Source organism: Trichogramma pretiosum, unplaced genomic scaffold, assembly GCF_000599845.2.
Source record: "Trichogramma pretiosum strain Unisexual culture from Peru unplaced genomic scaffold, Tpre_2.0 scaffold126, whole genome shotgun sequence".
NCBI lineage: Eukaryota > Metazoa > Arthropoda > Insecta > Hymenoptera > Trichogrammatidae > Trichogramma > Trichogramma pretiosum.
The window spans coordinates 302,665-315,183 of NW_019641676.1; the positions used below are offsets into that span (position 1 = coordinate 302,665).

At 37.0% G+C, this 12,519-nt stretch overlaps 1 protein-coding gene across 1 annotated transcript; it reads right to left on the reverse strand.

Moving 5' to 3' along the window:
* Positions 1–9,972: 9,972 nt before the first annotated feature.
* On the reverse strand, positions 9,973–11,318 carry LOC106656873. The gene is made up of 5 exons (XM_014378029.2): positions 11,263–11,318; positions 10,961–11,176; positions 10,829–10,879; positions 10,435–10,686; positions 9,973–10,358 (listed from the first exon to the last, which is right to left on the reverse strand). Exons 1-5 carry the CDS (start codon positions 11,302–11,304, stop codon positions 10,149–10,151), a joined length of 771 nt encoding a protein of 256 aa, XP_014233515.1. The 5' UTR covers positions 11,305–11,318; the 3' UTR covers positions 9,973–10,148.
* Between the last annotated feature and the right edge of the window lie 1,201 nt (positions 11,319–12,519).

Sequence of the window (12,519 nt, forward strand, 5' to 3'; positions counted from 1 at the left end):
GAGGAGTCGGCATTGCTTACGTTACAAACACCTTGTCCTTCGTCGGCGGTGACGCACATCATCGTTTCTTGTTCGACGATTTTGTCGTAATTCAACGCTTTCGAGATCAGAGGATTTTTTCCTTCGAGGTAAGTTTTCCAAGCGAAACGACACAATTTGGTGTTGACGACTTTCATGTATAAGTAGTGCAAGTGCAGCGGTTTGTCTCTCTATGAAGCGAGCATCCCAGTGATCAATGAATCAAAAAATAGTCGAGCTAAATCGCTCTTGCAATGAATATTCACCTCGGTCAAACCCCATCCTCCGATGGTCACTTGAGTATTTTCAGGAACTCGGTAATTTAGCGGTGGTAATTTCGCACGAGCAATGTCCAATCTACCGAAGTCAAAGTAATTTTTGATTTTTATCAAAGCAATATCTCCACCGAGATAAACGCGCTACAATGGAAAAATAACATGTGTATCGCGATAATCATATGAAAGAGTGAAAGTCAATTGGTTAAGTGACATACACTAGGCACAGTGTGTACGGCAATAGCTTCTACGGCGTAAGCTTGAACGTTTCTTGAATCGGGATGTTTGAGTTTACTCGTTCCAGCTACCACTTCCAGCCTATTCACTTCGGATTCGGTATCCCTGAATAATAACGATGCAATATATCAATATATTTATTGAAACAAAAGTTATGTTTGCCAATTTTTTTTACCCTAGGATACAGTGAGCCGCAGTGAGGACAAATCGTTTGTTGATTATGACGCCGCCGCAGTGAAACGGAGTCATGAACCAGCCGCTGACAATTGGCACGTAATGAATGAGCGAGGGCAGCCAGCTCGGCTTGACCCATCCGTTCCTTCGCAAGTACACGAGATAAGGAAACATGGCGTAAGCAGCCTTTGACCCTCCGTGAACTTAGCGTTTGATGGTTTTAGATCGATAATGAATTATTTTACAGTTTTAGTTATCTTGACTTCAATTTTACGTTATTTGACACTTACTTCTGCTTTTTACTGTTGCTTCTGTTAGTTGTGCAAAAGATAAAATTATTGCAATTACTACTAAAATATGTTTCATTTTGTACAGCTAGTCGTCAATTGTTGAACAATCAACAATTATTTTCAGGAAAACCATCTTTAATATTCAGAATGAAATTCATTAAAATTCATTGTTTCAACAATCACATTTATCGTGATGTAAAAAGTAGTAAAGTAAAAATGTAATGTCATAATTCGTCATTCAAAAGTTATTCATGTCATAACTACACGTTCAACCACAGATTTCGGACTTACACGATCATTTTTCCGTTGAACTCCTCATGTGTAGCTAGAATACTCTTTGAAGATTTGATAGTAACAGTGTTTAATTATATTATGGGTAAATTGCACGTTAACGTGAATTTTACATGTACTTAAGATACCAGTCTCAATAATTGCTATAGAACTCTGATACAGATCGAAAAGTTATAATTGCAAAATATCACATAATTTCTATATGAATTTTCCAGAAAAATTCGATAGTTATTTACATAAAATATACGTGTAAATATCACGTAAAAATACAATAAAAATGTGTTTGTATTAATTACTCATAAAATTTTTTACAGTTCTTATATAGTGTTCGTGAATTAATTATAAATTTTATTTCATCATACGTCAAGTTTAAAGTTAATTTCCTCTTGGAAAATTGATTTTTTTCTTAAAACTAATGACAACTTAGAAACGAATAGAATGAATAAAGAAGTTATTGTTCTCCTGGCAAGGTATCATTCGTACACATGAAACTTGTACACGGACATTTCTTTCCAATATTAGTACACATTTTACTTTTGTACAGAAATGCCCGTGTACAAGTTTCATTTGTACGAATGATACCTTGCCTTTGTTAATATATATTGTTTGTTACAAATCAATGATTTTAGCAAATCCCTGACAGCAAGGTCCAGGGCTCATGAAGATTTAATAGTGGACTCAGTCAAATAGTCGAACCTGGACTTATTATTTCTTCGTTCTTTTCACTTTATACTTCGAGCTTCAAGATCAATCACCAGATGGCTTAACGTCGCACTCGCGAAAACCACTTTTTAGACTATTACTCGCAGTAAGAGAGACTTTTCAGCTAGAATTTACTAATTTGTTTGTTGATTTGAAATTGAAAAACTGAAAAATAAAATTGAATCCTATCGTCATCAATTCGGAGGCTGTGTTGAAATAGTCTCCGCGTTAAAAAATGAAACTGAAAACATCATTGAGTTTTATTAGTTCAAATATAGACGAATGTATTAGATAGCACACAGACTCGGTCATATTGACAATCATTTTATTTTAGAAACTTGCAGTATCATTTTCGGCAGTTCATTAAAAATATAATCGCTTTTAATAATTTATTGATGAAATACACGTTACTTACTGCAAAACTATTCAGCGAGATATGATTGATAAAAATGTAGAGTCATGGTCATACCACATACTAATAAATTATTCGCGCAATAAAAATTTATTGCTCCTTGGCTCCCACAATATGTATATTATACGCAACTGAGTGTGCTGGTGATTTATCAAGAAAAAGCGCACGAATTTTCTTCACCATCACTCGTTGCGAGCTTTTCTGTGCCTTTGCTCCAGCTTTTTTATTTGACAATAATCGTAGATATCGACAAACCAAATAATTATAGCACCTGTCGAAAAGTTTGTCTTTGTGAATTTTTTTGGCTTTTTTTCTTTTTCTAATAGAATTCGATGTAGGTCTAGATTTCTCTTTTCTCTCTTTGCATGCATAATCGTTGCCGCTTTTCGAGACTTTTATTTGGTGTCCAGTTAAATTTTTTTGAGCTTCTAACTTCTTTTCATTCCTATCACATGCATAATCTATGCGATTTTCGCGATGGGTCTTATGGTGGTTTATTATATTTCTTGGATCACGGAATTCTTGCTCGTAAATTTCGCTAGTATAATCTTTGTAACCTTCCTTTACTGCTTCGTGTATTTTCAGGTGCAAGATCAATTAACCTGGGGGTATATATAATGTATATGCAGTGTACCCTTTTATTTAGTTTTTTTTATTTCATTTCATTCTTTATCTATACTCAAATAACTCTATAATATAATCATCTAACATCTACACATGACATTTTATCGTCGCTGGTGTCCCATCACGTAAATACCATATGTAATGTGCGTATGAGAGTGAGTGCACTTTACTAAACATAGTGCGAACACAAACGCAAGGGTCAATATACACTTTTAACGAAAATCGATTAGTGGTGTCCTTTCTCTATGCCACTTTTTGCATTTTTTGTGAACCAGTGTATGCATCGGTTGCAAAAGGATGAGGTTTATTTGGATTTATTGCCTGTGTTCGCTCACGATCGTTTTCGTGAATTCGCATTTTCGGCATTTTCTATCGATAGAACCGCTGATAAGTCAGATTAAAGTCCGAGAAGTTGTATTTTTGAACCGAGATGACCACCAGAAGCAGCTGATGAGCAACGAATCATCGTACAAGATGGAAAATTGGATATACTCGCGTTTCGCGAGTCGGCTGCCCAGTACCTGGATAGATATCAATATGGATGGTGTGCCGGAATTATTGCATAAATCAAGTAGTCTCTTTCTCTACGTTGGAATAGAACAGAATGTTGACAAAAATTTCATAAAAAATCTCAAGGGCTTGACGCTGAATTTCCCCGTACCGTTTCGAATTTTGTTGATAATGTTTGGTCATAAAAACGATTCCTCTTTGAGATATCTGGAGTTATTGAAGCTATTTTGGCAAGAGCAATTAGTCGACGTGACAATTATCAGCATCTCAATCTCCGTGAATCGTCGCGAAATTGGGATGATACGTCGCGAGACAGATTACGCCGCGACTATACACCACTACAATCCCTTCTCAAGTGTTTATACGAATCGAGCCCTCGACTCTTCCGGTAGATTATTTCCCTCAAAGCTCGACGATCTTCACGGCCACAGACTACGCGTGGGCTTTCTCAAGCATCGGCCATACACTTTCAGCAAACAAAAATCTACAGAACATATGGGCATCTTCGATTCGGCGCTCGATCTGATCCATTCCAAGTTGAATTTTAGCATAAAGTCGGATTTCCTAATGAATTACTCGATGCCGCAGATCGACTCAATTGAGAGACCGTTAATTCAGATAGTTTCGAAGCGTCACCTGGATGTCTTGGTTTTCGGAGCTCATCTAATTCATAATGAGGTTCCTAATTCGGTACAATGAAAAAATATATAGTAAAATTTTAAAAAATCAATAATTCAAATATTATTGTAAAAATGAAACGTTTACAGCTGGACAGAACAACTTTTATCACATCCGATCGAATCTGCGGTCTGGTCCCGCTGATCAGTAAACCGACGATTCAACTAAGCAGCTGTATCCAATGGTTGACACTCTTGATTCTCGGACTCGTCGCCATAGTCTGGCTATCGTCATTATTGCTGCTTCGTAGAGACGATGCCTCGTCTTTATTGTTGTACTGGCGACCACTGGACATAGGCCTAATGATGATGGGAGCGTCGATACCAGCCCAAGCCGTGACGCTACGCGAGCGTCTTCTTTTCGGCTGCGTCTTGATGGTGGGCTTGTTTTACTCGTCTACGATTTTAGCCCACCTAACGAGCCTAAATCTCAATCTAAAGGCCCACAAGAAATTCGAGACGTACCGTGACCTCGAAGAGTCGGGCCTCATACCATTCATAAATCCTTACGCGTTCAACATGACTTTTACATTTAGCAACGATCCCACGCTGCACAGGTGTATATAATGTAATAAGTTATCAATCAATATCGAGCTTTTAAATCATCTGTTTTCTAAGTATTACATAATGCACAAGCAGATTAGGTGAAAAAGCATACAAAAGCACGGATTCTGCCACATGCTTGAGATGGCTGCTCGACTACGCCAATGTCAGCTGTATTTTCGAACAAAAACTTAATTCTATCTTGCTGAAGCTCTATAGTGATCGTATGAAAGAGGCCGAGCCCTGCTTCTGGTCGTCCTATCAGGCAATTGTCATGCGTCGGGGTTCACCCTACACGCCGAGTTTCAATCGAATAATCCGAGCGGCCCAAGAGTCGGGACTCGTTGCCAAATGGTGGCAGAGGTTCTACGAGGATTTTGCCATTTTACAACAGTTAAGAAACGACAACGCGTCGTCGCAGCTCATCGAGGCGAATGTTCGGAGGCACAGGCCGAAGAACGACTCGTATTGGAGGGTCCTCTTTCTGCTGCTTGCGGGCTACCTGCTGTCATTAGCGGTTTTTTCCATGGAACTGATTTTTAAGCATTTACACGCCAAGCTGCAACGGCGATGGCGGTGACTGCTGACACAAATAATAATTTCAATGAAATAATTATACTTACCCCTCCCCCCCCCTCCCCCATCCCCCCTCACTCTCTACTGTAGTAACGGAAAATAAAAAATTTTTTTTTTAATTTGATAATTTGAATTATATGAAGAGAGCGCGACGTCAGGCCAATTTTTGCCCCATGATGACCAATTACACTTTTTAATTTATAACCATATAAACGACGATATCTTCGAAGTCGTACACTTCGAAGAATTTACGGAATAAATAGCTACTGATGCTTATTTGTTGATTTATGAAAAGAGCTGAAGAGTGCTTTCTAACTTGCGGGAGTGACTTTTTTCAGATGCGCCCCCTGGAGGTCAATCTTGAAGCTCGCAGAGTAAAGTGATCATGATGACGAAATATCAAGTTCAGGTTTAATAATTTGACTCGGTCCACGTTTGATTCTTCAAGAGGGACTACCATTTGATCTCTTGGAGGAGGCGTATGCAATTGAATTTAATTTTTTCATTTTATGCGAAGAATATTATTTTTGAAAGCATCATGTAGATTTGAATGAGAGTCGTAAAGTGCTCCCGCAATCATCATTTGAATTAACGCAGTAGAATTTTTTTCCAGAATCTGCTAGTATTTTGTTTCTAAATACTCTAGTTTTAAGGAGGTACATTGAGAAATAGTAGGTGTAGCAATTGTAGCTGACAAAGCAATTGTTTACACTTGACAGGATAGAGATTCATGACTTGGACTAGTCATTCCTTTGATTAATCGAAAGACTTTGATGGTGCTGATTATAAATTTTCAAAACAATTATTTATTTTTCTTTTAAAATTACATCCAGGCACAATTAATTAATAGATCAATCATTTAAATAGCGGAACAATTAAGATTGAAATTTGTGCTATTCTCATCAGTTCTTCTGTTTTTTAGTTTCAATACAATATTCAAGCATTAGAACAAAAACAGCCAAAACATTCCCACAAGCGACGAGAAATGTTAACTGTAACGAAAGTCCGTTTCTTTTCATTTCATCTGATTCACTCTCGTCCCAAGTTGTATTGGTATGTAGTGCCTTAATATATTTATCGATTCCATATTCATGCAGATTTCTTAAAATTTTATGAAATTTTCCCGCATAAGGACTAGCTTTTTCGAATATGTAAGACCTCGGAAGACAACTGATTTGCTGATCAGAAAACGTTACAGAATGACTGACATTAGTAAAATGCAACTGTAAAAATGATTTTAACGTCTCGTAAGAAGAAATGCAAATTCTCTTATTTCCCGACAGAAGCGTTTTCACGCATTCTTCAGAAAATTTACTGGATATAGATTTCTGCAATATTTTGCAAGCGTAGGGATCATCAGCTTCCATCATGAATTTCACATAACCTCCATAAATGAATACCGTCAAACCAGATTCAAAAATTTCTTTGTAAGTATTGAAAGTTGTAGGCGATTCGAGCAATTTATCTTTGACAAAACTCGAATAAAAATTACTCGGATATATGATGGATATTAAAAAAATACTCGTTAATATCATTACTTCCGCTGCTTGGCTTGGTCTCATGTGGACGAAAATCCCAAAAAGTGCACCTAAGAGTTTTACGAAACTCAATCCATTTGCAAAAAGCCTGAATAATCGTGAAATCAAAGTTACAAAGCTTATGAGTAGAATGACGGTAAATAGATAAATTATAATGTGGAGAGGTACGAGAACTTGGACAATGGTTTGGAACGGTACCAATGCATTGATGCTGAAGCAATCTTTTTCTGTAAAAATATGAGTTATGTCAGGATAAATATCTGAATAGCCCCGTGGGACCCCTATATTGCTAAGTTCATTGCTCTGTAACTTTTTTTTTAACTGCTTGAAAGCCGTAGCGTAATCTCCCGGAGTATCGACTTCTACAATCGAATCTATAGAGAAGTTCATGTAGCCCATAATAATTTTCGTTTCGTTATATAATGGACTTATCAAATCTACGGCTTGACCGTTGCCATCTCTTATTATAGTCACCAATTGATCCTGCGTAATAACTCCGATGGATATTTTATAACCGTGTGCATTGATTAATTTGTCTGAAAATAATTTTGAACTCGCAACGTCGAGGCTGTCGTTGCTGAGAGTGCCAATGAAAGGATTGTATTCGCGCACGACGCAACGATGATTGCGATCCTCCACGAGAGACACGTCCAAAAACTTTTTGCTCCATCCGTATTCCAACATATTTTCTATAAAACCGTCAAAATCGTAATATTTACCAATCAGAATTACTAGTGTTCGAGGTCGAGGTTTGTTCGGGTAAAGTTTCTCGTAGACGTCGATATAATTTTTGTAATCATCGTAGTCGTTTTCCTTCTCGATCGGCAAGACGTTGATTGACGATTGGTTATCCAGATAAAAGTGGCTCAACAATGAAACATTTGATAAGGTGGATAAAATGTTTACTTTTGGGATCAAACTGTTAAGAACATCTACTTCAGAGTGACGATTGTTGAATATGAATGTAACTTTTGGAGGAGAAATCGATGCTATACGTTCAGCGATTTGTTGAATACAGGTCCTACTCAAGGCTCTTACTGTAATCGTATCTTGGTTGTAAAATACAATGAGATATCTTAGCAAAATTTCCATCTTGCTACGCTCGTTACGATGAAACATTTTTGAACGTTTTTGTTCCGTTTGTTTTTATCTTGAAAATTAGTAAAAGTTCTCAGTGCTGACAATCGATAACTCTACCTTCGGCATTGATATTGCATGTATGCATGCATAACTTCACGTTGATGCTTATCGAGGACAAGTTACGTACCAAACGACAAGTATTATGATGTTTATCCTTTAGAAAAATAAACTGCTGCAACGAAGGACACTTTTCTGAACGTCTGCAATATTTTTTATCAGAGAAAAAAGTTGACATTTTAGAAGATGTAAATTTTCATTTACAAGCATAGCTCGTAATCTTAAAATAATTGAATTATTATTGCAATTAATTTATAACATTTTAAATTAATAAAATCCAATATTGTAGCTCATTGGAATAACTGTCCGGCTAATAAGCCGTAATTAAGCATCTTTAGTGCTCTGATGTCATTGACTTTTATTAAACGCAAGTACATAAAAAAAAAACAATTTCAATCTTGCACTTCGATAAACCGTGTAGGTATATCAGGCAATATTTCGAGGAAATTGTAGCATCAAGGACTGGTCGCTCTTGTATCTTATCTGTAGTCAAGTCAAGCAGCTGGCGGAAGGGATCATACTCTCGATAACATGTATTGCATAAAGTTTCGAGCTCTAGGCCAAAAAGAACAATTCGATCGATTTGTCTGGTCAAATGTTATAAGTTAAGCACAGTATAGTTGCTGCTTGTTGCTTATTGCGATAGCATCATAACGCGTTAAAATCTGAGATTACGAATGAAATTAATAATTGAATAAGTTGACATAAAACTAATTTTTTTGCAATTGTCGAAATTATATGTATTTTTCTCATTGATTAACGCCTGCGCTTTTAAAAATTGCTTGTAATTTCTTTCCTACTCTTATTACAGCCTTGCGTTACGCACTTCGGCAAAAAAAAAACGACAGCTGATAACAATTATTTGTTGAAGAGGGGATAAGCTTGCTAAAATGTAATACTTATGTCTGTTCTGTCTTATAGCTCAGTGTTATTTCTCTTATCTCACAGCTACAACGCAGTCAGTCGCGTAGATCGATCGAATATAACTGTCCTCGCTTCGAGCCGATCCAAACCTATAAACGACGTAAATATGGTTTCAGTCGATAATTACTACGATCCCAGTAAGATTTTTGAGGACAAAGGGTCGGGTCGCCCCATGACCGGAGGCGCGAACTTCGAATTGGCGGAATCGTTCGTTCGCAGTCGTGGCCCGGAGTCGCGCTGGGATCGAAACGCCGGAGCCGTCGCGCTCTACGACGAAGACGGCAAAATTGTATATTGCCAATCTGGAATATCGCACGGTAACAAGTACTTCAAGCATTACACGAGGTACGAGGATGGGTTCGAACGTACTTCTTACGGGCACACGGAGAGAAAATTGATGAGAGATGCATTGGATTATTTATTGGCCGATCAATCCGAGCTCCCAGGACCCAGTTCCCTTTTCAAATCTTCGACGGGTCTCGAGCAGGAATACAAAATACTGAAATATTTGACCGAAAACACCGTTGAGTATAAGAGTTTTTTGGAACAGAAAAAAATTATAGTTAAGATATGGTCCGAGCGGCCGGCTTGTACTGCAGAAACGAATAAAGATATGGGGGGAGGAAATTGCACCGATTTCGTGAAAAATATCTGCCCGGAAGGAAGTCAATTTGGATACATAGTGAAGGATTATAAGCCAAGCGATAACCAGAATGGAGCGCCAAAAGTACGGGCGGCATTTGGATCATTGGAAAGTGCCTATAAGGAGTTCAAGGGGTTGTGATTTTGACTTTTGAATACATTCAAGTTAAAGTGCAAAATATTTCTTATCTTTTTACTTATTATCACATATTACAATAAAATATACGCATAATTTGATCAACATTTTTTCTCTTTTTAACTCTTATCTTTTATCATTGCATTAATATAGATTTTAATTTTTTCTATTTCAGCTTTATTTCGATTTTATTTACAAAAAAATAATAAAGCAGTTTTACACCTCGCAGCTGTTCTCACGCAGTTGCTCATTAATTTTTTATCTTTCATTATATTATTAGCCTATCGAAAATATACGAATTACAAGCGATTCCTCGATTCGATGCTTGTGTCATGGGTATCGATCTATACAACTTGTGCGCGCGGCAGCTTTTTCGCGACTCTCACGCGACTCGCTTCCGCTGGACCAAATCGATGACGCAATTTTTCACTTCTCTGTCGGTCGAATCGATTTCCGCCCTGAGGTCTTCGTAAGCCTCCTGCTTTTGGCACTCGGTCAATTTATTCAACAGAACGCTATACTCCCACTTGAGACCCGACAGATCGATCTGTCCCGGTGCCTTCAGCCAAGCCACGTCCGCGGAAAGTTGGGCCTGCTCAAAAAGATAGAGACGATATAGTTTTTTTTTTTTTTTTTTCAATAAAAATAATAGTCAATTCTATCCTTACGGTGGTCAAGCACTTGGCCGCTGAGAACGATGTGAAGAGGGTGGCCTCGTCGATGCACTTGTTGGCCGTCTTGGCTTGCTCGTTGATGACAACGATGGTCTCGTTGAGCGTCTTGAGGGACTCTTTGGCGGGCTTCAGGTATATGGACGTACTGTCATCGATGCATTTCTTCAGACGGTTACTGATTCGGGTGAATTTCACGTTTTGGCGGATGATCTTATCCCGGCATTCGGAGATATCTACATCGAGATACTGGCAGGAATAAAAAATTACGTGAGAATTAAGTGAAATTGTAGTATTTTGCATCATATGAAAAAAATTATAATACTGTAGTATTAGAAAAAATAGTATTAATTATTACGTAGTATTAAAACTGTTAAGTTTATCAGTGTACCTTTAGTCCGACGGCTAAATCTTGTAGTCCTTTCGTTTGGATATCCTGCAACTAAATTACGATGGAAAAAAATTATCATTCAAACTTTTAAAAAATATAGTATGATTAAAAAAAACTGATGGAATGTATTACGTCTTTGATTTCTGTTTTATGCTTGTAGTACAGTTTTGAGGCCTCCAACGTTGCGTTTTCCATTTGCTTAACAACTTGATCGACTTCTTTCTGAGTCTCGATCAGGGCTGGCTCCAAGGTAGACGTCAGATAGTCGATTAAGACTTTCAGCTGGTCCTTGACCATACTTCTTTCCCCGACATCGTCGTCGTCTTCGACTGCTCGAGCTTGCGCTCTCTGTTGCAAAAAAAAAAACAACGTTATTTCATAAATGTTGTATACTTTTTTAATACTCATAACGACATTAGTGAGTTTATACTTACGCAGACGAGGACCAACACGGCGAAAGCAATGGTGAACTTCATGATTTGAATTCTTTTCGTGGGCTGTACACTGTGACTAAACGCAGCTAAGCATCTGTCTTTTATAGTTCAGTTAAGCGTTGACAATTAAAAATTAAGTGACGAGCGCTTTTTAAATTGATTAGCTTATCAATCAATTGCTTAATAGCATTAGTCTGCACGTGTTAATTGTCAACTTGAATATGGATTTATTCAATGGCTTTGATTTGCTGGTAGAAATCATTTTTTTTCGATCGATCAAACCTACTATTTACAAAGAGTCATCAAAAATAATACCGTCTTATCGTTCAATCTGATTTCTTTTTTTCACACGAGGTCAATTTTTTCCTCCTTTCTATGCGTGAACCCGTCTATCGTTCACGCTCTCCATCGTTGAATTATTAAAGTAGCGCTAAAATAGAAATAACTCTGATATCAAAATTGCTTCAAGGACTCGATAACCACCGTGATAATTGCTAGTTATACGTCACAATTACAAAAAATTGAATTGTTATGTATCGAAATAAGTAGATTGGAGATATGTCAACATATTAACTCCGAAGTACTTGAATATAGAATATCATCGTGAGATTGTGTTAAGTTCAAATTTTTTCAGATTTTTTAATTAAAGGCGATAGCTTCTAGAGCCGAAAAATGCTATTTTTAACAAAAAATGGTTCCTAAAACCCGATGGTTCTGGTGGAAAAATTTGAAAATATTTTTTTTGAATTCCATGTCAAATTTTAATAAATTTTGACCGTTTCAAAAGTTCGATTGAAGCTTCCTAGCTCATTTTAGAGCATCAAACGAGTTTTATCATTCCTTAATGTCTTCCGAAACGTCTTCAGATATTTTTCACTAATCTTTGTGATACTCTAAAATGAGCTAAGTTTCAATCGAACTTTTGAAACGGTCAAAATTTATTAAAATTTGACAAGGAATTCAAAAAAAATATTTTCAAATTTTTTCACCGGAACCATCGGGTTCTAGGAACCATTTTTTGTTAAAAATAGCATTTTTCGGCCCTAGAAGCTATCACCTTCAATTAAAAAATCTGAAAAAAATTGAGGTTATGTTTTTCAATGCAATAAAAAACTGAAAAAATTTCCGAGTACTGCATCGGCTCATGCCACCGTATCTCGATTTTTGAAATTTTCAATAATTTTTTCTGAAGGCCTAAAGCACTCAAAAAATCTGAAAAAATTCAAGATTGTTTGGATTGTGAAAAAGTATTTTTAT

Excerpts from the sequence above, each read along its gene's own strand:
- LOC106656873 (XM_014378029.2), bottom strand. The coding sequence starts at position 11,304 with ATGAAGTTCACCATTGCTTTCGCCGTGTTGGTCCTCGTCTGC. Across the intron at positions 10,880-10,960 it reads ATAAAACAGAAATCAAAGAC|TTGCAGGATATCCAAACGAA; the intron begins GTAATACATTCC and ends ATCGTAATTTAG. Across the intron at positions 10,687-10,828 it reads ATTTAGCCGTCGGACTAAAG|TATCTCGATGTAGATATCTC; the intron begins GTACACTGATAA and ends TATTCCTGCCAG.